The 25,864-nt window shown below is 28.3% G+C and overlaps 1 protein-coding gene across 1 annotated transcript in view; it reads right to left on the bottom strand.

The window, feature by feature from the left end:
• The window catches only part of LOC136988538 (CREB-binding protein-like), a 65,983-nt gene that overhangs the window by 25,365 nt on the left and 14,754 nt on the right, over positions 1 to 25,864 (bottom strand). The window contains 11 exon segments of the mRNA XM_067286407.1: positions 1,185 to 1,241; positions 2,061 to 2,141; positions 2,355 to 2,512; positions 4,287 to 4,457; positions 9,309 to 10,214; positions 10,216 to 10,326; positions 10,686 to 10,775; positions 12,474 to 12,880; positions 13,302 to 13,458; positions 14,912 to 15,029; positions 15,189 to 15,242. Coding sequence (XP_067142508.1) covers positions 1,185 to 1,241; positions 2,061 to 2,141; positions 2,355 to 2,512; positions 4,287 to 4,457; positions 9,309 to 10,214; positions 10,216 to 10,326; positions 10,686 to 10,775; positions 12,474 to 12,880; positions 13,302 to 13,458; positions 14,912 to 15,029; positions 15,189 to 15,242 — 2,310 coding nt within the window.

Raw genomic sequence — 25,864 nt, 5'->3', positions numbered from 1 at the left:
AAATGCAATTCTGGATTAATATAATCAAAGTATATTTTAAATTATTATTTAGAAGTAAGTCAGACACAGACTTTCTAAAGTTCTATGAATTAGATTTGAAGTTGGGAGCTTGGTCTAATGACTCCTCAGACTCAAAAGTCACAAAGTTTACAAGAAGTGTCCTCACTAAAATAAGTCAAGGTCAGTAGGAAAGAATACAAATAAATCCAGTCTGCTATTTTAGATGTAGGTTCTCAAAATTCTTCAAATTTTAAATCAATCATTGGTATTGAAAAAAATTGCATCAGATAAATAGAAATAGCAAAAACGGCTCATGGATTCAAGGATACTACGATAATAACCTATAACACAATTTTTAATAAAATAAGTTATAATAAAACACCAACAAATTTTGTCAAACAGCAAAAGCGTGTATCTGACCATCACAAAATGCAAACAGGTCGGACATTTAGAACAGTAATGCCAGTCTAATAGAACAATGTTTGGTTTATTTGGTTACATCAATGCACGAGTGATCTGCCAATGGAAAACACCCCCCAGGAGGTCTTTTATGGAGAATTATTTAGATGTTACTAACATGAAAAAAAACCCAGAAAACTCCCCGTGGCCAGCCTGTTGGTGAGATACAAATCCATGACCAACTACCAGTGTTTAGTGCTTTTATCCAATCAGCCACTTGTGGGCCATATTGCAACAGAACAATGCCCATATTTAAAAAAAAAATAATGTTCAAAGAGATAGCATAGAAGAATTTCTAATTTGTTGGGTACTTTCTTCTTTGGTCACATACACACACACAAAATTTCGTTAGGTCTGTTTCTATTACCCCATTTTACAGTGTAATTATTTTTATTTTCCACTTTTAACAATAAATTTATGATAAAAAAAAAACAGGCCCGTAAAAATTTCTATTTAATAAACTTTATTATTCTTATGCATTTTCTGTATTTAACTGTTAATAATTTATGTATCTATTATAATATTCATTATTTTAAGAGCAATAAAATTATACTTAAATATCAATATAAGTAAAATATCACAGTGTATATAAATAAGGTAAAAAATTACAAATGTTCTTATTTCCATGGCATCCATTTATCTCTTGGACTTTATCATCACAAAGCCATAAATATTAAATATAATTATTTATAATATTCACTATTGAATAAAACAAGTGTACTTACGGTTCCAATTCTAAATGATCATTCTTCATTTCCACAAATTGCTCTTTCTTTAATATTCTAAAAATAGCAAAATTACAATTGAACAATGATTTTCATCTTCACAACTTATATTAACAAATATTTGTATATTAAAATCCAATAATTTTATTAACAATTTTTGTGATAAACTAATGCTAATCAAAAACTCATCATTAAAAATTAAATTTCCCTATTTCTTTTGTTGATATGATGATAAATGACTTAATTCCTTTTCATTCTCTCCATCCAATGGGCACTAGTAGGTACTAACAATCCACAATGGCATGGCCAAGTAATTGGAAAAGGATCTATCTAGGCCAGACTATCAATGAAAAACTATTGAGGATCTGACTCACTCTCAAATGAGAAACCATAAGAGCAATACACACACATTTCAGTTATTATGATCATCTAATTGTCAAATGCAGTTCTTTTTCTTTGCCTAAGTGTCCAAATCAATCAGTAAGACTGTTAATGTGAAGAAATAGTTATATGTACATAGATACAGCTAGGTATATAGACATATAAAAAAACAAATTTCAAATTACACAATATTACAATCATCATCATTTACTTCAACATAAATTTTGTACCTTTCCACTTGCATAAAAACAAACTGTTACTTTCTGAATTTTTTAGATGTTTTTCTATTTTAAAAACAAATTCTCACTATTATTATGAATTTTTACATTTAAAAAAAATAAAGACAATCCTAAAACATATGAACATATAGTCCCATTAATAAATATTTTATTAAACAAACATCATAATACAAATTTCTATCATCTATACTACTAATATTTAATATATTGTGAATAATAGAATTTTTTATTTATTTATTTTGAAAACATTACTTACGTTTGTGATTGAGTTGGATCATCTCCAAGTGTCACAACATCACCTGGAATTTCTTGAAAACATTTCTGGCAGTAGGTATATCTAAAATAAAAGTATTAATTATGAAAGCATAAATAATAATTTATTAATATTTTACATCATAATAACTTCAATAGCATTAAAATTATGTTATATACTTTTTTTTCTTTAGAAAATTTGAAGTAAATTTAAAACATATTTAGAACAATTTAAAGGTCTAGACTATTTCTTACAATTTTATAATAATGAGCAAAATATTTTTAACATTAAACTAACCTATTCTGATAACTCCAATATTTTGCATCTCTTGGAATGGTACACAGTTGTTTGCCAAAACAACACAGAACTTGTGGTTGGAAAACATATTTTCTGCCACAACAATAGCCCAAGGATTGCATGACTGGATCAATTTCTTGTTCAAATACTTCAGATAACTGCAACCATTCAAAATACATAAGTTTAGTTTTTATTAATTATAAAATAATTACATAAATATATAAAAATATATAGAGTAGGACATCAAAAACTAAGATGAAAGATCTCTAAAAACTATTATATGTTGATTCCCATAATCTTTCAAGCAACTGATTTTTAAATTTTATATTCTATATAAACATAAAGATTTCCTATTTTAGCACATTAACTAGTAACATACTAATCAAATAAGCCTATCTGAAAAGTGAATTAATGATTTTAGTTCATTAACTTGCATGTAAGACAAAGTAAACATACATATTCTTGTTATTAAGATATAATTTATATGACTGATTATGGCATAAACCATTTTCTTTAGTTAAATTAATGTTACTGAAATTTTACCTATACCATAACATCTGAAGTACAGTCACTTGATTAACAGCTAACTTAATTTTGAGCAATAACAGTAGATAATAAATATACTGATTCTTTACTACTAAAACTGCATATTAATAAATTGTTTTTTATTAATATACTATAGATTGATACTCATGCCAAATATTGTATTGCAGGATGAAGAGTTCACTGAGCACACTAATAATGCCGAACTTAGCGAACTCTCCATCCTGCTATAGTTTTTTATTAATTAAATAATAAAACCTATAAACTATCTAAGTAAGATAAGACTATTCTTTACCTTTTTCACGGAAAATTTATAAATGAATTTCCAAAACAATTCCAAATATTGTAAACAATCAGGCAATCGACATAAAAAATGCTTTCGTACAATTGATAAGTGATCAGTGCAGTAATTGATTCTAATTGATTTTTACAAAAAATAATTTAATAATAATTTAGAAATACAAAATTATTTACAAGATTTAGCTGCTTATTCTTTTAATTAACATATATATTAAGAGGTTATTGATCACTCAAAAATATCAAGAAATGGGGAAACTAAAAAACAAGGCTTTTATCAACAGTGGCCAACTAAATGCTCTAAGCACTATACTTAAAAAGTCATCAGTAAGAACTGACATGGCAACATAACATAACACTGATAGTATGATGACATGACAATACTACATCTTGGTTGTTGTCAAGATAAATTTATTTATAATATAATCATTAACACAGTGTGATTTCTCCATCCTAACATATTATCATTTCTCAAAGGATATAACAATAGTAATGCTATCTAAGTTTTCCACTCAAAATCTGTAAATGGCAGAAATGTGAGCCACAAGCCACATTACTAATATGGCTTGCAGCTCACGAACTGCACTTTGGCCACTGTTGCTTATACAGTCATTAAATCTTTCACAAGAGGCCAAAAAATATAAATCCACTTAATTTCTAAAATACATTTTTGTATTGAAAGTGTATTTAATAGTAAATCTTGATAAAATCTAAAAAACTAACTATTTAGATTTAAAATCACAACAACATTAGAGAAAATTAACTTTCTAAAACACAAACATCAATCAAAATTCTTTTAGAAAGAGTACTAATGCAAGATATACAAATTTGTATTTAATTTCACAATTTTCAATTATGCATTACCATTCTAAAAGTTTATTAGGAATCAATAAAAAGATACCAAATATAAATAATATTAAGTAATGTAAAAGTCATTTTTTATAATTTAAATTTTTAAATTTATAACTTTTAACCATAAAAATGAGAGAAAATAAAACAGTGAAATAGTTTTTCATTACAATATATGATAAGTACTAATTATATATAATCTGCTTTTTATGTATATTGCAATAATGATTAATAAATACTCACCTTTGTACAGTACCTATACACACGAGATGTTTTTCGGTTATACAGCCAAGCATTATCAAACATTAGCCAAACATCATCTACATACTGCCAAGGATCTTGATACTGCCCTGTATCTAATTTTCTTTTAATAGTAGATAAGTCCATAGGCTTTTTGACAATGTCAAAATAATCCTATAAAAAATACATAATTTTAAGTATTAAATATTTGCTAAAAATTAAATATAAAATAATAATAAGAAGAAAAACAAATTTAACTTTGCAGACATTAGCCAACGATAAATTCAGCAATGCTACTATATAACAGAAATGAAATTTCTTAACTTATTCTGAATTCTTGATCTTAAGAACAAAATTTATAAATAAAATCTATATTTTACAGTGATGATAGTATACTTTGTCAGCATCAGCATACCAACATACAGTAGAATGTTAATATAATGAATTTCAGGAGACCCCAAAAACATTTATTAAAATTAAATGTGTATATATAAATTTTTATAAAGCAACTTAAACAGCTAAATATAAAGTCTACGTTTGAAATGAAGATGTTATATGTTACTTATATCCTTTTGACAAGATTATGTCTTGTCTCTAAAATCATGTTGCTGTCAACGGATGCATACCTTAGAGGTATGAAGAAATACATGTCGGGAGTTGCAATTTGGCACAGAGTATTTGGTGCCCAAATCATGCACACACAAAATAAATCAGATTTGTAGGTAATCAGGGGACCGAGAACTGGGTCAAAAGAAAATACGAAATGCTGAGACTGTTTCTACAAACAGGCGTGAGTGCAAGATTTGCACATGCATTGTTTGCACTCTCCAAGACTTAGTCTCATCCCAAAAATGGCTTTGCCATTTTACTTGTTTTATTTTATTACTTATTTCAAGTAAATCAAGTAGTTCAGTTGTAAAGTATTCAATTTAATTCATACTCCATATTCTTCTTATGCATTGGTTTCCTGTACCAAAGAACTAATTGATGTTTCTCTCCCAGATACCCCTTGGGTACCATCTTACTCTCATGCCTTAAATGATGAATAAGGTAAATAACAAAATTAACAAAGACATAACTGGACCCCTTTATCTTCTGTGATAACTTGTGGCTATAACTGAGGTCAGTACATCTTGCAATCCATTATTTACTTCTGGACTCATTCCTCTTTCTTGGGTACAGTTGTTTACCAATTGAAAGACAATAGCAAAGAAGAAAAGAGGTAACAAATTGTTATAATAAAATGAAGATTGAAGTAATTCTATTACTGAAAGGAAAAAAAAACAATAAACTGAAAAATCATGCATTATAAATAGGTTTGTACAAATGTAAAATTTTGCTATGGGTTTTTATGAAGGTTGTGTCAAGAAAAAAAATAGAAGTTTGTTATTACAAGAAATATTAAATTTTTCAACCATCTCTAACATGATTTTTAACTAGTCTAAATAATATCTTGAGCCTACATATTGATATTTATATTAAAGTTTAATTATATTTTTCTATCTTAAATGTTTTTTTCTCTGCGGGAATCAACGAAATCAGTTTTCATATTGTATTCTCGAAAATAAAATTAACAGTAAATTAGTACTCTATACACTAGAAATCATTACATTTCCTTAACTGTATTAATCTCAAACCATTTTCAAAAAGGCAGGAAGTAAAATAGAAGCCTTGAAAATATCGTATATTTCCGCAAATAAGACGACCTTCAGATAAGACGAGGTATAAATTTTCGGCAAAGTTTTATAGTTTTAGCATATATCTGTCCTATAAGACAACCCCCAAACTATCCATGGCCTATGAATTTAGTTTAGATCAGTGATCATCATCTGGATAATAATGGTGTATAGCATATACAAAATTATGTCCATTATGTCCTATTCGTAATTTTTTGAATGAACAAATTTTATTTTGTGCCTTGCTATTGTTGCAAACGTTTGCACTGATTTGGGCATTCAGGTAATAACCTTGACTATTCACAAAAACGTCGTATAGGTTATTCTATTTTGTTGACATACCCTACTCTCTACTAGTAAATAATTAACCGGTTTTAATTTATATAAATTTCAATCTAATTTTTTTGTATCTCCTAAAAGATGACTCTGGATTTTGAGGGCCTTTTTTATGATTCAACTATCGTCTTATCTGCGGAAATATACGGTATTCTTTTATGACAGCAGCCACATTATGATATTACAACAAATAAATCAGAAATATAAATAATAAAAAATATTTCTGATTCTAGTTTATGAAGAATATCCTTGTTTATTTTATGTAAAAACACAAAGAATTCTCTCCAATTTATTCATAGATTAAAAGAAATGAATAAAAAAGAAATTAAAAAGTAATAATTATAGATATTATTAAATAATAAATTTATTATCCCTGTTAGTAAAACAGAATGAATTTATTGTTGCTGTTAACAACACCATTTCATAACGAAGTGTTGAAGATACTGAAGAAACATTTCAAAATGGAATGAACTCTGCTTTAGCAAAAACACCATTAAACAATTCTTTAGTTATGGCCATGTAGATAAGTTTGTCATGACACATGATAAAAGAAATGATGATACTGCTGTGGAGGAATGGACCAGAATGATCTTCAACGAACTTAGAGAAGATTCTAATGAAAGATAAGAAGAAAAAGTAAAGGTGGCTCTCCTTTGACAATCGCAAGACATGGAAACAGTTGCAATGCTCAATGCCATTTCTTCTAATGAGAACATGTTATAACATTGCCAGGTCATTTGATTCCATTTGTAATTATGTGGGAAGCAATGTGAAAAATGTGGGAAGAAAAAGAATACCATTAATAATTTCCTTACAGAACTGTAGACCTAACTAATAGAATCAGAATACTGTAATGCAGTTTTGATTGGACTTTGACTGGATTTTGACTTGGACTGTAATCAGATTAATTTATTTTTAGATATTAAACAGAAAAACTAATCAGCAAACATGTTCCTAATTTTTTATATTTTGAATACTGTAACATAGAGGGTCATTATAATTAAAGCTCCACTTTGAAATGGCCATAAAAGGAAAACTACTGGACAAAAGGTTATCAAACTTGGTAATAGTTTACAGGAAGGCATCGGATTTTATTTTCCACCAAAAAAAAAAAAGTTTAAAAACGCACCACTAGCAGGAATGGCGCTGTATGCAATATTGTTAAACGAAATAAGACACAAAGACACTGGTTGAAAATGTTTTTAATCATTTCTAAAATGTGTTACAAAGCATGTTCAATGTTGCATCCACCATTCTCTGAAAGCAAGTTAAATTGCATTACTGTGTTCTCAACAGTAACTCTTAGCATATAAGGACAAATTTAACTTGCTTTCAGAAAGTGGTAGAAGCCACATTGAACATACTTTGTAACATATTTTAAAAACAATTAAAAAGATTTTCAACCAATGTCTTTGTGTCTTATTTCGTTTAACAATATTGCATACAGCGCCATTCCCCACTGGTGGCGAGTTTTCAAACTTTTTTTTTTTTTGGCAGAAAATAAAATCCTACGACTTCCTGCAAACTATTACCAAGTTTGATAGCATTCTGTCCAGTAGTTTTCCTTTCATGGCCATTTCAAAGTGGAACTTTAATTATAATGGCCCTATATTTCAATTTCATGTTTCAAATCTACAATGGAAAAGGAAGAAGTCGGTTTTAAATGTAATCCCCTTTAACAAGCATCTCATTAGTGCAAATTTAGCTTTTGTTGTTCCTATTCTGATTTACATTAGCAGGAGATTCCTGTATACCAGTTACTGACTTCCCTTGTTCATGTTTTTGAAAATATTCTAACAGATTTGTCTGTATCACTGATTATTTCATCAATTCTTAAAATTTATGGAGTATTCATGTTGTTATTGATGGAAGTTGTCATTACTAGCTTACGAAACATCACCATATCCTTTGGCCATAAGCATGAAAACACTATCATTTTGATTTTAGGAATTTTTAAATATAGGCCTATAAAATGATAACTATTGAGAAATACTTGAAATAATTTAAAAATCATTAAATTATTTCATTTGTTTACATTGAAATAAACACTATAAACAGGGACTAAATTTTATGCACAAGTTTGTGAGAATACATTAAAATGGTGACACACACAATCTTTTGCAAATCTTTGGTTTGCGGTCAGTAATCATCAGAATAAAACTTCAAAAATAAATTATTGTCTCAGAGAAAACTTTACCAATTTTAGCCTAGCAATCAACATATTAAGAACCAATATTTTTTTTTGTTTTCCTTAACATTTATTTTTGAATCTGAATACAGTTTACCAAGTTTCATGTAATTCTGTTTTCCCCCCCCCTTTTTTTTATAAATTTATATTCATACATAAAAAATTTTTAATACACAAAACTGAAATTAACAATTGTTATAAGTTTAATTTATTGTAGCAATAAAAAGAATAAAACATCAGAATAAAAAAAAATTATTCTGAATCACCTGCCATCAATGAAAAATTAGCTAGCTAAAATTTCTAACTTGCTTTAAGCTTTTTGTTCTTATATAACTGTTATTCTTTAAGCTCACCTCTTTGCTTGTTAATGACAAGTTCTAAATATTTAAGCAAGTAGGTGAGCTTAAAGCAGACTACTAAAATTTCTTAACTAACAATTCCAAAAAAATAAGTCTATTAAAATAAATAGTTAATTCTAAGACTGTTAACTTTACATAACATTTTGTAAAAATGTAATTCTCATATAAAGACACTGTTTACTGTATCATTTAAATTTGTATTAACAATAAAAATTGTGAGGAGGCTGAAAACATCAGTTAAATTAAGTTATGTACTAATGATTATAAAAGTGGTTTAAGTCAAGTTTTTGTTTGGTGATGATATTTTGACTTTTGAGTTTGTAAAGTTAAAAAAAAAAATAATTTTATGAATAGTTTGTGATATAAATTCAATGGTTTCCCTATTTTTGACTTAGACCACTTTCACAAATCACCAGCACACATATTTGAGCTAATAAAATATAAATAATTAAATTAAAACACTTACAGGAATTTGAAGCAAATGAGGATCAACAGGTTGTCTAAATGGCAGTGATTCTGGATCTTGTCTATAAAGTTTTTCAAGAGTTGGCATTAATGCTTGACGTAACTCATCAGGTTTAAAAACTTTTTTATTAGGTCTTGGTCTGGGTGGAGGTTGCGATTGTTCTGTTGTAATTTCTGATTTCACCTCTATTGGAGCCTCACCAGTACTTGCTGTTGACATTGGTGTCGAAGGTTCTTCTTTAACAGATACAGTTTCTTCCTTAACACCAACAGAACTTGAATTAAATACTGAAGAACTTTCATCCATTGGTTCTTGCTTAATTTCTACTTTAATTTCAGTTTTAATTTCTGTTTTTATGTCAGGTTTAGTTTCAAATGAATCTGCTTCCATCTTGATTTCAGCAGTCCCATCAATATTTTTACCTTTACCACTATTTTGACTTTGGTTACTAACTGCAGCCGTGTAAGTAGGAAGTGACTCTGTTGTACCTGATACACCAGATGACAATATATTGGTTTGACTTTTACCTACTGAAGATATTGCATTAACAGAATCTGGTGCTGGAAATGAAGAAGAATCATTACTATTATCTATATTTTTTCCTATGCCACTATGTGAATTTTGACTATCTTGTTGACTTTCTAATCTTAATGTGTAAGTATTTTGAAGGCAAGCTCCTGGAACTGATGCTGCTCTTGGTGGTTGTTGTATAGGCAACTGCTGAGATTGGGGTTGTGGTGTTGATGATTGTGGTATAGGATGAGAATGAGGCACAGACTGTGACTGTATTTCTGGTGATAGCATGGACTTATTAATTGTCTGATCGGACAATAAGTGCTGTTGTGGCTGAATTTGTTGTTGCTGTTGCTGCTGTTGTTGTTGTTGCTGTTGTTGTTGCTGCTGCTGTTTGTTGTTGCTGCTGCTGCTGTTGTTGTTGCTGCTGCTGCTGTTGCTGTTGTTGCTGCTGCTGCTGCTGTTGTTGTGCTGTTAACTGTTGTCCTTGCATCATTACAGGCATCTGTTAAAATAAACAATAGTAAGTAAAAATAGCAAAAATATGCTATTTAAAAATATTTTATAGAGAATTTATATTAATTATCACATAAAACTAATTTTAAAACAACTGAAAGTCAGAAAATAAAATTTATTTCTTTACTATATTTAATTGACTTTTAACTACAATTTGCAATCTATAAATTATTACTGAATGGAAATATTTTCTAGAATAAAATATATTTTTTTAATCTAAAATATAATGTAGATTATTAATATTTAATCTTTATTTGAAATAACATCATAGTATATTTTCAAATTAAGTGGGAATATTATTCTTTCAAACTAATAATGACATAAATCATTCTTAATAAAATAATCTACCTGAGAATTTGTAGCAGCAGCTGCAGCAGCAGGAAGAGAACCAGATAATGGCCCTTGATTCAGTTGTCCCATTTGATGTGTGACCTGATGCTAATAAAAAAAAACATTAAAAGTACTTTATTTCTTCTTTCTTTTTATTAAAAAAGAAATCATTATGTAATTGAAGACATGACTGGTGAAAATGTTATGTTACAAGCATTCAAAACCCAACTGTTCTGCATTTATAAAGGTTTAATGATCTCTCCGTCTCATACCACCATCAATGATTTCAGAAATTAAACAACACTTTAATACTTTCTTCAACACACTACTTCATGGATATATTTATACCAAAATAATTACATAATATAAACTTACATCAGTTCACTTAAAACTTTTTTATGTACTTTGTATCAAATGTGTGTGTATTTTGTTTATTGTATTGTTATACAGTTTTATAGGTTTCTATTAATATAGCAAATGGAAGGTGGTAATCTCTAGAACTCCAGACTTTTCATGTATAATTTAGAATAAATTTTGCAATATAACACTTTCATCTACTCATGTCTTCAATTCATTTAAAGTCTTTAAGAAGGTAATGTCTTAAATTTTCAAAAAGTATTAAAATAATGCTTTTGTAATTTAGAAAAAAAATGTTTATTTTGGTAAACTATAAACATTTTACATGTTTGTAATTTAACAAAAATATTGTTCTATACGAAACAGATAGAAAGGAAAAAGAACTTATTTACAAAATTAACACATCACTAATTTAAAAATTATTAAAATCTTATTAAATATAATAAAATAGAATTTTATCAAATATAAAATAAAAATTTTTAACTATTAAATAAATATTTTAAATTTACAAAACAGATGCATTTTATTCCATAAATCTATTAGGATAAAATTCTATTTCTGCTTTCTATATGTAAGCAAACCAACTACTGTTATATACATATATAAGCATCTCTAAGCACAACAGTTATATTAAAGCCAAAATTAAATTAATAAGAGATGCCACCTAATGCTATCTCTCAGCCAAATTACTTAGCATTTAATTATTAATAATAGCAGTAATTATTAATAGTAGCCTGATTTAATCTGACAATTGTTTAGCTTTAATACTTTTATATAAGTGATTTTTTTAAATCAATAAACTTATTACTACCAAGAAATTGAAAAATAAATTATTCTCTTTTAACATAAATTTCTCCAAAAACTCCCTGGTTTAAAAGAATCTTTAAAGCATAAAAGCTGTCTGACTATGCATAGTTACAGTGGAAAGGTCAACTTCAAGTTTGCTAACAAAACAGGTAACTGACTACAGTAATTAGTCTAAATAAAAAGCATTTATTTGAGTAAGATGGATTATGTCATTAGCACTATTAATTTCATGGTAAGTACGACTTTTTAAAATAATTTTTACTTATAGAAAGACAGAAAAAGCACACATCATCTGTATCAATGTAGGTGATACAGAAATTTATTTTCTGGTATTAAATGGAAGTGAAACAACTAAAGAAAAAGAAATAAACAAGCAAAATAAACTAACCAAACATTTCTGTAATTTTTTTAATACAAAATCTTTTTAAACATTAAAAATTAGAATATTAGAAAATTGCCAGAAGATGACTTCAATCTCATGGTCAGACTGTGCTTATTTAATGATATTAAACTGTCTTTTTTAACAATAAACAACCAGATACCACACATTTTATTTTTTTAAATTAGAGAGATCTTAAGAGAATGTTTTTATAATCAATTTTTCAAATTTAAATTTCTAAATATAAACATTAAAATACTTACAGTCATTTGTCTAGTCTTTAAGGTTTCACCAAAATGAGGATGACTTTGACTAATGGAAGAACCAAACTGATTCATTGAATTACCAGTGCAGGTAGGTGTCACAGATGCTATATCTAATGAAGAGGAGGCCATCGTAACAGTTCCAGTCATATTATTGAAAGGAGATTGTTGCATACTAACAGGAGGTAAACGTGGAAGTGAAGTATGTGTAAAATGATTCTGATTTACATTCATTCCTACATTAGGACCAAGAGAATTCTGTAGTTGGCTTGGTGAAGGAAACATATCTCCTCTTGGACCCATATTGCCAGGTATTGTAACATTTGGTGGAGGTATGCGCTGTTGAGCAGAAGGAAGAGACATGTTGGAAATGTGAGATTGTGCTTGTCCACTAATGGTTGAAAGATCTGTAAAATAATTTTAATTGTTATTCAGATTAATTTTTATAAATTAATTTGATAAAATATAATTAAAATGCATTATTATTCATTAATTAATTAAATTCTGCAGGGACATCATTTAATATTAAAAATATATATTTCTACTACAGATGAATCATGAATTATGTTCATGAACTTAAAATAACATGCAATCATTTGAAAATTATTACTTAATAAAGTTTTTAATGTGTCAGACTAGAGCTATATACATACCGTATTTTACGGACTATAAGACGATACGGACTATAAGACACCTGAATTTTGGAGGCAATTTTTCGAAGAAAAAAGTGCGTCTTATAGTCCGTAAAATACGGTATATATTTATGTATGCATATTTCCATAGTCTGACATATTATATACATTTCTACCCATGAAATAAACTACTTACTAATATTTGGAGTGCCAGGACTACCCATAAGATGACCAACTGGACTGTTAATGGGTTGAACTTGCTGCATTTGCTGTTCCTTTCGTTTCTGTCGTTTCTCTTCCAGTTCTTTTTGAATCTTATAAATTTTTTCAGCTAGTAGTTGATAATATTCTTCCTACAGAAGTATTATAAACAACAATTTTCATAAATTTAAAAAAAAAATCTGAATTAAAATTAACAGAAAAGGTATATTTTTTAAAATAACTCGTAAAGCTAATTTTTCAGTTAAAAATTTTAAAGTCATTTATCTAAAACAAACAAGACATCCCTATTTAGTAATTCAAACTAAGTTATGTGGAAACAAGTTTTTCATATTAAAGAACAAGTATTTGCTCATGTATACAATTTATTCCTTTAAGTGACTTAACCTTTCAGCAGTGGGAGAGTCAGGTATGGTTCTACCCCTCAGTAGTGGAGAATATACCCGAAAAATTTTTAAAGTATTTTTTCACGCAATTTTTCTCATTTCTGTTTTAGAAAAAGTATTTGTAAACAGTTATGTCTAGTAAAGAAAAGTCTTTTTTTATTGTTACATAATTCATTTTTTATGTGAATTTTTTTTTGCGGTAGATTTTTGGCTAGATTTGGTGATACCCCCAAAAGAATTTAACGTATATATACGTCCCTCACCACTGCCACACGATCGCCCTCGACGTATATATACGTCCCTCACTGCTGAGTGGTTAAGACAATATAAATCACCAAAAAGTAACATTTTTTAAAATTTGCAAATTTGATAAAAGTTCAAAACATTTATTTAAAAACAGGGAGAGAATCAGATTTCTGTAGATTATATACCAACTAAAACAGAATTATATTTTAAAAAATGTCGTAGATAATTCTTCACTAAAGTGAATTGATTCAATTAATTTTATATTAATACATATTATTTCTTTTAAAGATAACAAAAACTGAAAACTTCTCTCCTCTTTTACGATAAAACAATGTATTTTCTGAGTACCTTATAAAAATTATGAACAAGTTCCAAATATTAAAAAAATTTTAAAACCTGAATTCTTTAAAACTGAACTGAAAACTAAGAACATGAATCTGTAATAGTAGTTACAAATTCTAGTAGTAATAGCTATGTAATATTAACAGAACTCTGTAATGACCTTGTAATTACTTTCATGATTTATCTCAATATATAATAAATAAGCTGTTTTAATTATTTTGTCTTTCAGATGATACTGTTATATTTAAATAACACACAAATCTATTTTATTATAGAAAAATGATTTAAATTAAGATCACAGAAAATTTTATCATTTAATATTAAAATCTAAAAATTTGAACAGATTTTCTAAATCAAATTATCATATTTTAAATTTATTATCATGAGAAATACAAAATCATAGTAAACGACCATATTTCAAAACAAACAACAACAACAAATTAATAAAAAAAAAAGAGTTTTAAAATACTAATTAATCTCTTATGAACTAGAGTGAATAATTTCAATTTATAACATTGTATTTAAAATTCTAAAACTTCCCATTTTGATACAAAAATTGTTTTATTTATTTATTTTAAAGAAAAACTGTTTCTTTTCAATTCATAACACTCACCCTGCTCTTTGCAGAATCATACATATCTCCTTCAACTTTTTTGGCATAAGAGACTAGATTAATCATTCTCTTGTCTTGCAAAGCAGACTGATCGGGCATTGGAAATATTGCTTGAACTCTAAAGACAAACATTATAACCACATCATTATATTTTTATATTTATAGTATGTATTATATTAATACCTATCTTAAAAAATATTTTTGCAATAATAAGGATAAAAAATACACTTTTTAAAAAAATCATTTAAATTCTAAATACATTAAATAACAGCCTTACTTTTGATCTGAATTTCTGTCTAAAGAGTTTCTGTCTAATACATCTGGGATTGTTCTGTTAAGGAAAGCAGTGAGGATATCGATAAAGGGGACAATTCTTAACACAATAACAGATATTACAAAAGGGAGTTTATAATTTTTACATTAATTTTTACAGGAATTGAAAATGTTAGATCAATGAAACAAAAGATATAAAAATTTAACTAATTCATTGCATTCCAATTTTAATAATCACGTTCAATAATACTCTCCATTAATAATTTGAAATATTTAATTTAAATTCAAAATAAATCATTAAAATTTCCTTATTTTGCTATTATATTATATAAACTTAAATGTTATTTAATGAATAAAATTTAATTTGAAAATGCATAAACAATATATCAGCATTTTGATTTCTATTATTTACAAAAAATTAAATTCAAGCTTATGTCAACTTTAACAAAAATATTGATGTAATATTTTAATGAATTACAGTAAGACCCCGCTTAACACTGATTCAATATAACGCAATCTGCTTGACATCTAAAAAATGCTCAAAATTTATGTTGATTCAAATTAACGCGGTATTTCATTGATTCGTATATAATACAATTATTCCCAAACACAAACCAATCAGCAAATGGTAGCAATTCGTCATAGTGCTGTACTTCCCTTAAATCTATGTTTGTTTTGTGCAACTTTGGAAAAAATATAACATCATGGATGCCATAGACCAGGGGTGGCCAACAAGTTGATCGCGAAGCCAGTTTTGGTCAATCGCTCGCTATGTCTTCACTTAATGTGTTACACTTGTAATCGAACGCAACAGTATGCATGCAGTTATGACTCGACTCAGAAAAACAAAGCCATTTAGCTTGAATATTTGGTACTGTCATACGGTAGCTTTTTTCTTGAAAAAGGAAATTGTGGAATTTATATCTTTTCCTTTTAAGAAGGATTTGTGTGAAACGTATTAGCCAAAAATTTCAGACATATTTCGTATGAGCAAAAGGCATTAGAAAAAGAAATTATAATTTTACAAACTGACTTAATCTTACAAGTCAGAAAATTTGAAGATTTTTGGAAATGCGTCAACTGAGAAAGACAGCCCAGTATCACCAAATGTAACGAATATATTTATTCTTGTTTCGGATCTACATATTTGTGTGAATCGGCATTTTCATACTTAAAGTTAGCGAAGACTAAACAACGTTCTGTTTTGACTGATTCCCGTATTGAAGACTCATTATTATTATCTTTGTCAGGATATACACCTAATTATGACTACTTGATTAGAGACGTGCAAACTCAGTCCTCCCATTAATGTTAAGATAATAAAATAAATTCTAAATCTGTCTTTATCTGTAGCTATTTTGAATTAATAAATATTGTTAATAATTGATGTTTTAATTCCCCTGGATGTGAGATTTTTGGCCCGTTAAATAATTATGTTGTTTTTACGTAGGTAGATATACAGGGTGTTTTAGTACGAGGTGCACTCCCGCGAACTATTGATAGATTAGCAAAAGAGTGCACCTTGTACTGAAACACAGTGTATAAACATAGTATGTATTTCACACCTCCCCCTCCCCATTTAGACTATGCCTATGACAGCAAGTCGATCGCGATATATTTTTAAGATAAAAAGTAGATCTCACGTACACAAAAGTTGGCCACCCCTGCCATAGACAATATCAACTTCGCTTGGCAAGAATTAACTGATAAATGCACGAATGAAGTGTGGAAAAAGTTATGGCTGAAGGTATCCAAGAATTCTCAACAAGAAGAGCCTATTGCTGTATCATTAGGTTGACAAAATTGTCAACTTACTTGATACAGGAGATGTAGATGAGCAGAATATTGGGAAGTTACTGCAGGTTTCTGGTAAGAGCCTTACCAACAATGACTTCAAGAACTGGCAGAACAAGGAATTCATGTAGAACTGGAAAATAGAGATTCTGAAGCCAAAAAATTTCTCTACAGTTTTCCTTAGTAAAAGTTTGGTAATGATAACAGAAATTGTTGATCAAATTGTAGCAAATGATCCAGATTTTGAAAGGAATGCAGTGGCATTTTGGATGTGATCTTCTGCTACTGACATTTGCTTAAGGAAAGAAAGTGACCAATGAAACTACACAACATCACAAAAAATGAGAATTTCAGAAGAGCCAGATCCTTCATCACAAAAAATGAACTTTACATTTCTGTGTGCATATGTTTATGTGTTATTTAACATATATTGTTATGCAAAAATTTATATAAAAATAACTTAAAATTATAGTAAAATTGCTTATCTTTTGGTCGTGTGTTCCCCTATCCCTATTTACTCTATGTTAAAATGGTCTTGTTTAATGCTGTTTTGCTTAGCGCTTTGTTGTCCAGGAACACATGCCCCATGTTAAGCAGGGTCTTACTGTTCTATAGTTTTTGAAGTTAAAATCATTTCAAAATAAACTGAAACAGCTTTAACTTTTCAGTTAAGCAATAAATGTTTAAAGCTAATATTTTTGTATTATATAATTAATTTCACATTTTACAGAAATTAAATCATAATTTGCATTCAATATTACTTCAATATTATTAATATATAAATTGCACAAAGATATTGATATATATATATATATGTATTATTGTAGTAACACATAATTGAAATTAAAAAATAAAGTTTCTTTTAAAATTCTTTTATACTCATTTTTAATTTTAAATAAACTCATATTTTATAATATAGTACAGTGCTTCTCAAACTTTCAGTATTCCTGGATCAGTTTCTTCATTCCAATCCCTTGTGGATCAGTATTTTTGTGAAATAAAAATAATTATAAAATGAAGAAAACAGAGTTCAAATGCAATTTTTTAATTTTAATTTTTAGACTGAATAAAAACAAAAAACATTTGGTTATAATCATTTTGAAAAAAATGGGTTTGTGGGCATTTTTGTGTAATTTTCCAGGCCAATTTTGATTGCTGATCCACCTCTGACATTAAGTGTTTAAATAATCAGAAAAAACAAAAAGTAATAAAACAACATTTTCTAAAAGATTTAGTTTTATTAATGTAATATACAAAATCATGAATTTTAAGTAAAATCTCAACACATCCCAGTAATAAACTGTTGAGGAACCAGTGCTGATCTGCAGTTTGAGTAGCACAGATCTAGTATACAACAATATTTATTTTTGACACTTCTATCAGTGTTAATTTATACCGCTATAAAAATCACACATAGCCATTTCCTCCAGATATATGTACATATATACATACATACCTGAAAAGATTCTACTTCAGATAATATATCTGGTAGAGTAATATATAAAATAAACCAAACTTTTAATATAAATTTTATTGTTACAAGTATTTAAAGAAGATTACCATCAAAATAACGATATGCATCAATATACTTCTGAAAATTCACAGATTCAAATCAGTACATGAGAGAAAAAATTAAATACTTCGAGCAGGCGTCACGCCAACTATTTTACTAACAGAGAAATATTCACATAAAGAGGCATTAAAGAACATTAAAATAAACATTTTATCTTCCTGCGAGCGCTTTTGACATTTAAAAACATCGTCTTCAGGCAGAAATAGAATTTGAACAAACCTTTTTTGAAAATTTTTAGAACAAACGGCATTAGCCACATGGAACATAACAAGTTTAAAATAAGAGAACACAAAACATTATATTTAAAAACGTATGCGTAACAACATCGTGCATGCGTCCTGCCGTGCAAAACCACGAACGGTGTTAGCCATTTAGAACATAATGCAAAACTTGAACTTAAATTTAAATTTGCATAACATCGACACGCATGCATTTAGAGTGCAGAGAACGGGAACGGCAATTGGCCGTTTTTAACAAAAAAGGTCAAAAATAATAAAGTTTACAGAAATAATTTAAATACATGTAAGATTGCATTGCCTGGCACTTGGATGAATCTATACAAATGGATAAAACACCTGCATTAAGTCCGTTTCAATATCCATGCCTTCCTTCTACAGTAAGGCGCGTGCGCGAAGATGTTAGGCATATTTAAATTATTTCTGTGAACTTTATTATTTTTAACCTTTTTTGTTAAAAACAGCCAATTGCTGTTCCCGTTGTCTGTGCTCTAACTAAACGCATGTGCGTCGATGTTACGCAAATTTAAATTTAAGTTTTGCGTTATGTTCTAAATAGCTAACGCCGTTCGTGGTTTTGCACGGCAGGACGCATGCACGATGTTGTTACGCATACGTTTTTAAATATAATGTTTTGTGTTCTCTTATTTTAAACTTGTTATGTTCCATGTGGCTAATGCCGTTTTGTTCTAAAAATTTTCAAAAAAGGTTTGTTCAAATTCTATTTCTGCCTGAAGACGATGTTTTTAAATATGTCAAAAGCACTCGCAGGAAGATAAAATGTTTATTTTAATGTTCTTTAATGCCTTTTATGTGAATATTTCTCTATGTTAGAGAGAAAAAATGCTGTGGTGATTGTATTCAAGCAGTTAACACAGAACAGGCTATACAACTATTTTAATAAATGGTTGCCATTTTTGGCAGATGTATATAGATGCAGATGTTCATTTTGAAGTTAGTCTTCTATAAATATTTGTACTGTCAGTGTAATAAAAGTTATACTACAAATTTGGTTTATTTTTGACTCTATCAAGTATATATTTTAAGACAAAACATCAGAGGATTTATTCTTATTACAATTAAACTGAAAAATTCAGTTATTTTTCATGTCTTATTGCTAGATCTATAATCAAAAAATAATCATTATGAACATATTATAAATAAATCAGAACAAACTCTTGAAAATGAATAGCAATGCTAAAGAATTGTTTATTGCAGAAGAAATTTAATCTATAATTTAAATTTTTTTTCATTCTGTTCTAATAAGCTTTATTATTAAAAACTAATGAACTCATCTTAATTTCAAATTTTATATGAAAGTATTTATTATATTCTTCCTAATTTTTATACATCTAACAATAGACAGATCATCACTTCAAAAAGTCCCAAAAATATATTTATTTTAAATTCTTAATATTTAGAAGCATATAAATATACATATAGACAATATAAAAAGTAAAAAAATAAAATGTTTTGAGTATTTGCAAATAGTTACCTTAAAATATCTATGGACAACTACTTAAACTTTAATAAGATGATTCTTTTTGTTGTCTTTATCTTATCACAAACATTGACTGTATCTAATAAAATCACTAACCATTATTTAATGTTATTGAATAATTTTAAAATCAATACTAATTTAAAATCATGCTTCCTGAAGTTCATTTCAGAAGATATTGCAATTTTTATAACTGAAAACCAATGTGAAAAAATAATAATCACCAATCTTCAGACTTGAATAAGCATTTATATTATCAATAGAAAGTGAAAATTTGAAGAGATTTAATTAAACACATTCAAGTAATACATATATTGAACAGATAATTTACATTATCTGATTTTAATATGTATCCTTCAATTCCAAAAGAATTGAAGTGTTCTAATTTCTTAAAAGTAATACAGAGGTTGAATTAGTTGGACAATTTCTTATGCAAATAGTATGCACATGTGCAAATTTGAACCAAATCATTTGGGCACATAAAAATCAGCCAACTTTCTGGAATATTTTTAAACTTTTAAATGCCAGGAGGAACAACAATTATGCTAACAAAAATAACAGCATATTGGGAAGAGAGCATCTGTGGACTTGGACTATCCCAATACCAAATATAGCCTTTTCAGGATAGTGAAGTGTTCAGAAAAAGTTTTCACATAAGTAAATCAAGTGTAGGCAGTATTATTCAAAAGTGCAACTGGTTACTTCATGAAAACTATATGTCTCCTAAACAGCAAAGATGTTGTATCCAGCCAATCCATTCTCAAAAAGAATCCTGCTACACAAAACAGTTTGTCCAAAAGACTGAAAATATCACAAGCTATAGTGAGAGGGATTATTTATGAAAATCTTGGTCTTGAAAATAGGTACAAAACCAATGGACACCATCTCAGGCTGAATCATGTCAAGAAGTGTTTTACCAATGTGAGACAACTGTACAAAGGATATCTGGCAGGTAGCAATGGGTAGTCACCCTGGATGAAATTTGGGTGTACCTGGTACACAAAAAGTTGTGCTCAATTTTCTACAAAAAAAGAATGGCAAAACACAACTCCAACTTTGTCAGGCAGTGCAGTGTTTTCTCTTCAAAGAATTCATGACAACTTGATATTGTGCTTGTGGCAAACTGATCATCACCCATGTAAAAATAAATGCAAATATTAATGCAGCCTACTTTCAGATCAAGATTATGGGACAGCAGTGCCAAAGGTATGGTGGATACATATGAAAAAGCATCCAGTCAAACCAAGTCTTCAGTAGCCTACTACATTAGGAAAGCAGTTGAAACTGCTATCAGGATGATCTTTTCATCCATTCCTGTAAAATCCCCAGATGCCTCAACCATCAATTTCTGTAGCTTTTAAAAGTGCATAAATTTGTCTCAAAAAAACATCCCAAGACCATTGCAAGACTGAAAACTATGCCAGCAGTGTGAAACAAAATTTCCTTTGAATCTCTGCAACAAAGCCTCCAGCAGTAGAAACTTTGCTTCAGAGTGAAAGCTCTGGGTCAAGGGAAGCACATTAAAAATGATTGATAATGGCCAAGCAGTATAGGAAACACCCACAAATCTTACAAAATGTCCAGAATTAACTGACTCACACCTCTGTGTTCTTATAAATTTATAATTTTCTCACATATGCTCTAGAACAGCGGTCTGCCACCTCTCAGACATCATGGACAACTAAACTCACAATTTTAAATCCCACAGACCACTATCATGAATTTTTTTAAATGATACAAAATCTGTATAATAATGATCACAAAAGTTCATTTTCCCATATTAATATGAAATGCACTTGTTTAATTATAACAAATTAAGACATGCCTAAAGTTCATTGCTGCTTGTTTGAAATAATTTTATGGATCCTTAGTGCTTTTCCATGAACGACAACTGCACTCACAATATTGTTTATTGTTCATTATTTACTGATAACAGTCACTTCATATTTGGTTTTAGATTCGAATAAAAAATTTTGTGAAAAAAAGCAACTAAGCATTTTGCATTTCTTTCATAATATTTTGTGTAACGTTCAGTTGATCAATGTCCAAATTTCTCCACAGACCACCAGTTGTCGACTGCTGCTCTAGAACAGCGTTTCTCAAACTTTTTTGTTCAATACATTTGTACAAATGTATTGAATGTAGTGGTTCTGTAACCCAAATGTTTAGAATATAAAATTAAAAAAAAAGGTAAAGGAGTTACTGTATATTATATAACAAAATACAAAATTGGTTCATTTCATAATTCAATATTCCTATTTCACACTTCAAAATAAATTTCATCAACAGACATGGATATTCCAATAAAAACTCAATAGCAAATTACAAAGTTGATATTGTACTTAAAAGGGAAAGATATGATAAATGACAAGTTTGAAAATTTCTGGAGCATAAAAACAAAAATAATTTGTTTTGTGCAAAAAATAAATCAATTAAATAAAAAATAACACAAACACCTTGTCTTAAAACAAATCTTGATAAAGCAAATTTTGCCATTGTCCGGGCAAAACGCCATTGCCACAACATTAATTTTCATGCAATAAAACAAACAAAAGTTTTACCAAAATTCATTAAACCAAACAGTAAATTACCCAAGAAATAACCCTATTTCCAATAATAGTTGCTTTTTACATTTTTCAACATGAAAAATAAAGTGATACTGTAATAAATGTTCTATTCTGAGTAGAGTGGATTTTCTTCTCTTACTAAGCAAAGTTCAACCTCTGTAAACAAATTCAAACATTTAGTTTTAGCAGACAATTCTACTCACTGAGAAAATACGGGTTAAAGTTTAAGGATGCTCATTCCTTTAAATGGATGTAATCCCATGCAAACACATTCTAGTTTGCATTTCAGGAAGTGTATACAGTGATGCCAGGTTTGGCTACTTTGAACCAAATTGGGCTTCTTGTTTTTACTCTTTTAGTGCCAAAAAAAGCAGTGCCTTGGCTATACATGTCTCACCATTAACATTACTCAAATTCATATGTCACACACTGTACGATAGTGTCAGGATGATTAGAACATTGCTCAATGAAAGTGACGGTTCCATAAATAAGAGAGAGAAATTGGCAATGATGTTCAACCATCTAGGCCTTCTTTCAAGGATGTAATGAATGCAGTAAACACCATATGCTACTATTTGCAGTTTGAAAGTGGCACACATTCACCATACATTCAGGATTTAAAAAGTAGAAAAAATTTACACAAATATACAAATAAATTCAATCTTCAATATACACAAAAAATATAACTACAGATTTCTTTTAGCTTTGTTTTGCACTCCACACTTAAACTGTAAATACAGACTCTTCCTCATTTTGTTTGATTTGGAAAATCATTTAGAACATTAATATGTTTTTGTAAATATATTTTTATCTAATTATTAACAATATTTAATAAATTAATTAAACCTTAACTTCCTAACTTATACAACCTTGACCTGAAAATCATTACTATAAATTTTTGTTAAAGCAAACTAACAATTGTTTCCCTAGAAATTTGTATCAATCTGAGTTGATTGCATATGTAATTGATTTAACAATCTCTTAAGGAGTAAAAAATATATTAATTTTGTAGTAACTTTCTTACACTATACTGTAAATACTACAACATAAAAGTCTGTACAAGCTGGAACATAGATAAATAAAACACTATACATCATGCATACAATCTTCCAGCAAATAACGTGTATCTGAATTAAACATACAATAGAACCTAAAAGAGGCTGAAAACATTCTGTTTTGTATTTAATTCAAAAACACATTATTTGCTGGAAGATTGTATGTCTGGTATGTAGTGTTTAATTTACTGTAAATACCAATAAGTAAAAATAAAAGGTCAGAGTGAAATTAACAAAACTTCTTTAAAAATCTCCTTTGAAAAACTGTAAAGTGAACATTTTTACTTTAAAAAAAGTTTGCCAAACACTTGCAAAACAATACAAAGAAGAAAGGAAAATTATGGCAAGTAATGCTATGCAAAACATTGGTAGAATAGTTCTACAGTTCTTACTTTGTAAGTACAAGTATATGTGAGGAAATAAGAAAAAAATAGTTAGAAAAAATATAATGCTTTCTGAACAGAACAGCTCAAAAAAGAAATAATATTTACATGATTCTGTTCAGACTGTTAGAAAAGATTGAGAGAGAGTTGATATTATTGGCATTTTAAACCAAGATAAAAATCCTTATATAAAAGGTTGCTAATCACTATTACACATACAGACATTATATATCATAATGTACTGAATTTTTTTCATTTTGGCAGATTTCTGTATTTTATTTTTTCTTTTTAAACTTTACCAGATAAATGTCTCACAGTTAGGTTCATTTTTATAGTAAAGTCACTTTTATACAGGACTTTACTAAAAAGTTTTTACAAGTTTTTAGTAAAGGTTTACTCCAAAGTAATTACAACTAAAAAAAGGAGTATTTGAATACAAAATTGAAAACTATTATAATTCAATTCTAAAACTTTCTTGTTATTCTCAAGAATTTGTGCTAAGAATTAAAATACCTCTGAATACAATCCTTATGAGCTCACACAATAGCAAACAAGCCCATTCAAGAACCAAAAACTATGATCTTGCTCTGTGCTGGAAATTTTAATCAGATTACAGTAAATACAAAGACAAAAATATTCTGTGACCTAACTTTAGAAATTTTAATACTCTAATTAATCATAAATTTCAATCTCTGTAAGTAGCAATAATGTTAATCAGATTGTTCACTTGGTACTAGTTAATTACTAGAAAGGTTGTGGTTCAAGTCAAAACACATTGCAGTACATGTTTACATTGTGCAATATATCACAAGATTTATAAGTATATTTGTCCAATAAATACTTATAAACAACCTGAAGAAGTCCAATATATATATAGATACATAGCCAAATGATCACCTTAAATACTCAGGCTATAGATCCACTAATTTTAATAATTAACACTAGTGATGCAGCTGGCAAGCAGAGGTTGCAAGTTTTCTTCCAGATAATTGTAAATTATTTAAATTATAATTATTAATTTAGATAAGAGATGGTGCCTAATGTCTACCTCTAGTAGCAAATTACTTAGTATTAATTATTAAAATTATTGGATTTATAGCCCAAATATTTAAGGCAATCATTTGGCTATGTATCTATCATGAGACAGGTTGTAAAATGGCAAATGCACTCAAGAACGATGAAGGTTACCAGCAATAGTAAAAAAAAAAATTTAAACTATTTTAAAATATTTATAGAATGTTTAATAACACTAAATAATTATTTTTGACTTTAATTAGCATTGTGATTCCTACCATACTTTTATTGAGGGAAATGGTTGCTATAAATCCATATGGAGATGACAATCCAAAAGAAACTTGGGAAATTATTTTATAAATTTACAAACAAATTATGCTGTTGATAGTAGATTCCGTGGAAGAACAAACCTACTTCTACAGTTTTATGATAAGGTATTATGAACATGACTATAAAAATTCTATAGGCACTTCACGTCATTTGCAAAAAGAATTTAATAAGTAAATAATTTCTAGATTAAAATAGTGTATTTTTACAATGTCATTCATAAATGCTTAAAT

The sequence above is a fragment of the Centruroides vittatus genome, unplaced genomic scaffold (assembly GCF_030686945.1).
Source record: "Centruroides vittatus isolate TY-2023 unplaced genomic scaffold, ASM3068694v2 scaffold_3315, whole genome shotgun sequence".
In the NCBI taxonomy this organism is placed as follows: Eukaryota; Metazoa; Arthropoda; class Arachnida; order Scorpiones; family Buthidae; genus Centruroides; species Centruroides vittatus.
This window is presented reverse-complemented; position numbering and strand designations above follow the sequence as displayed.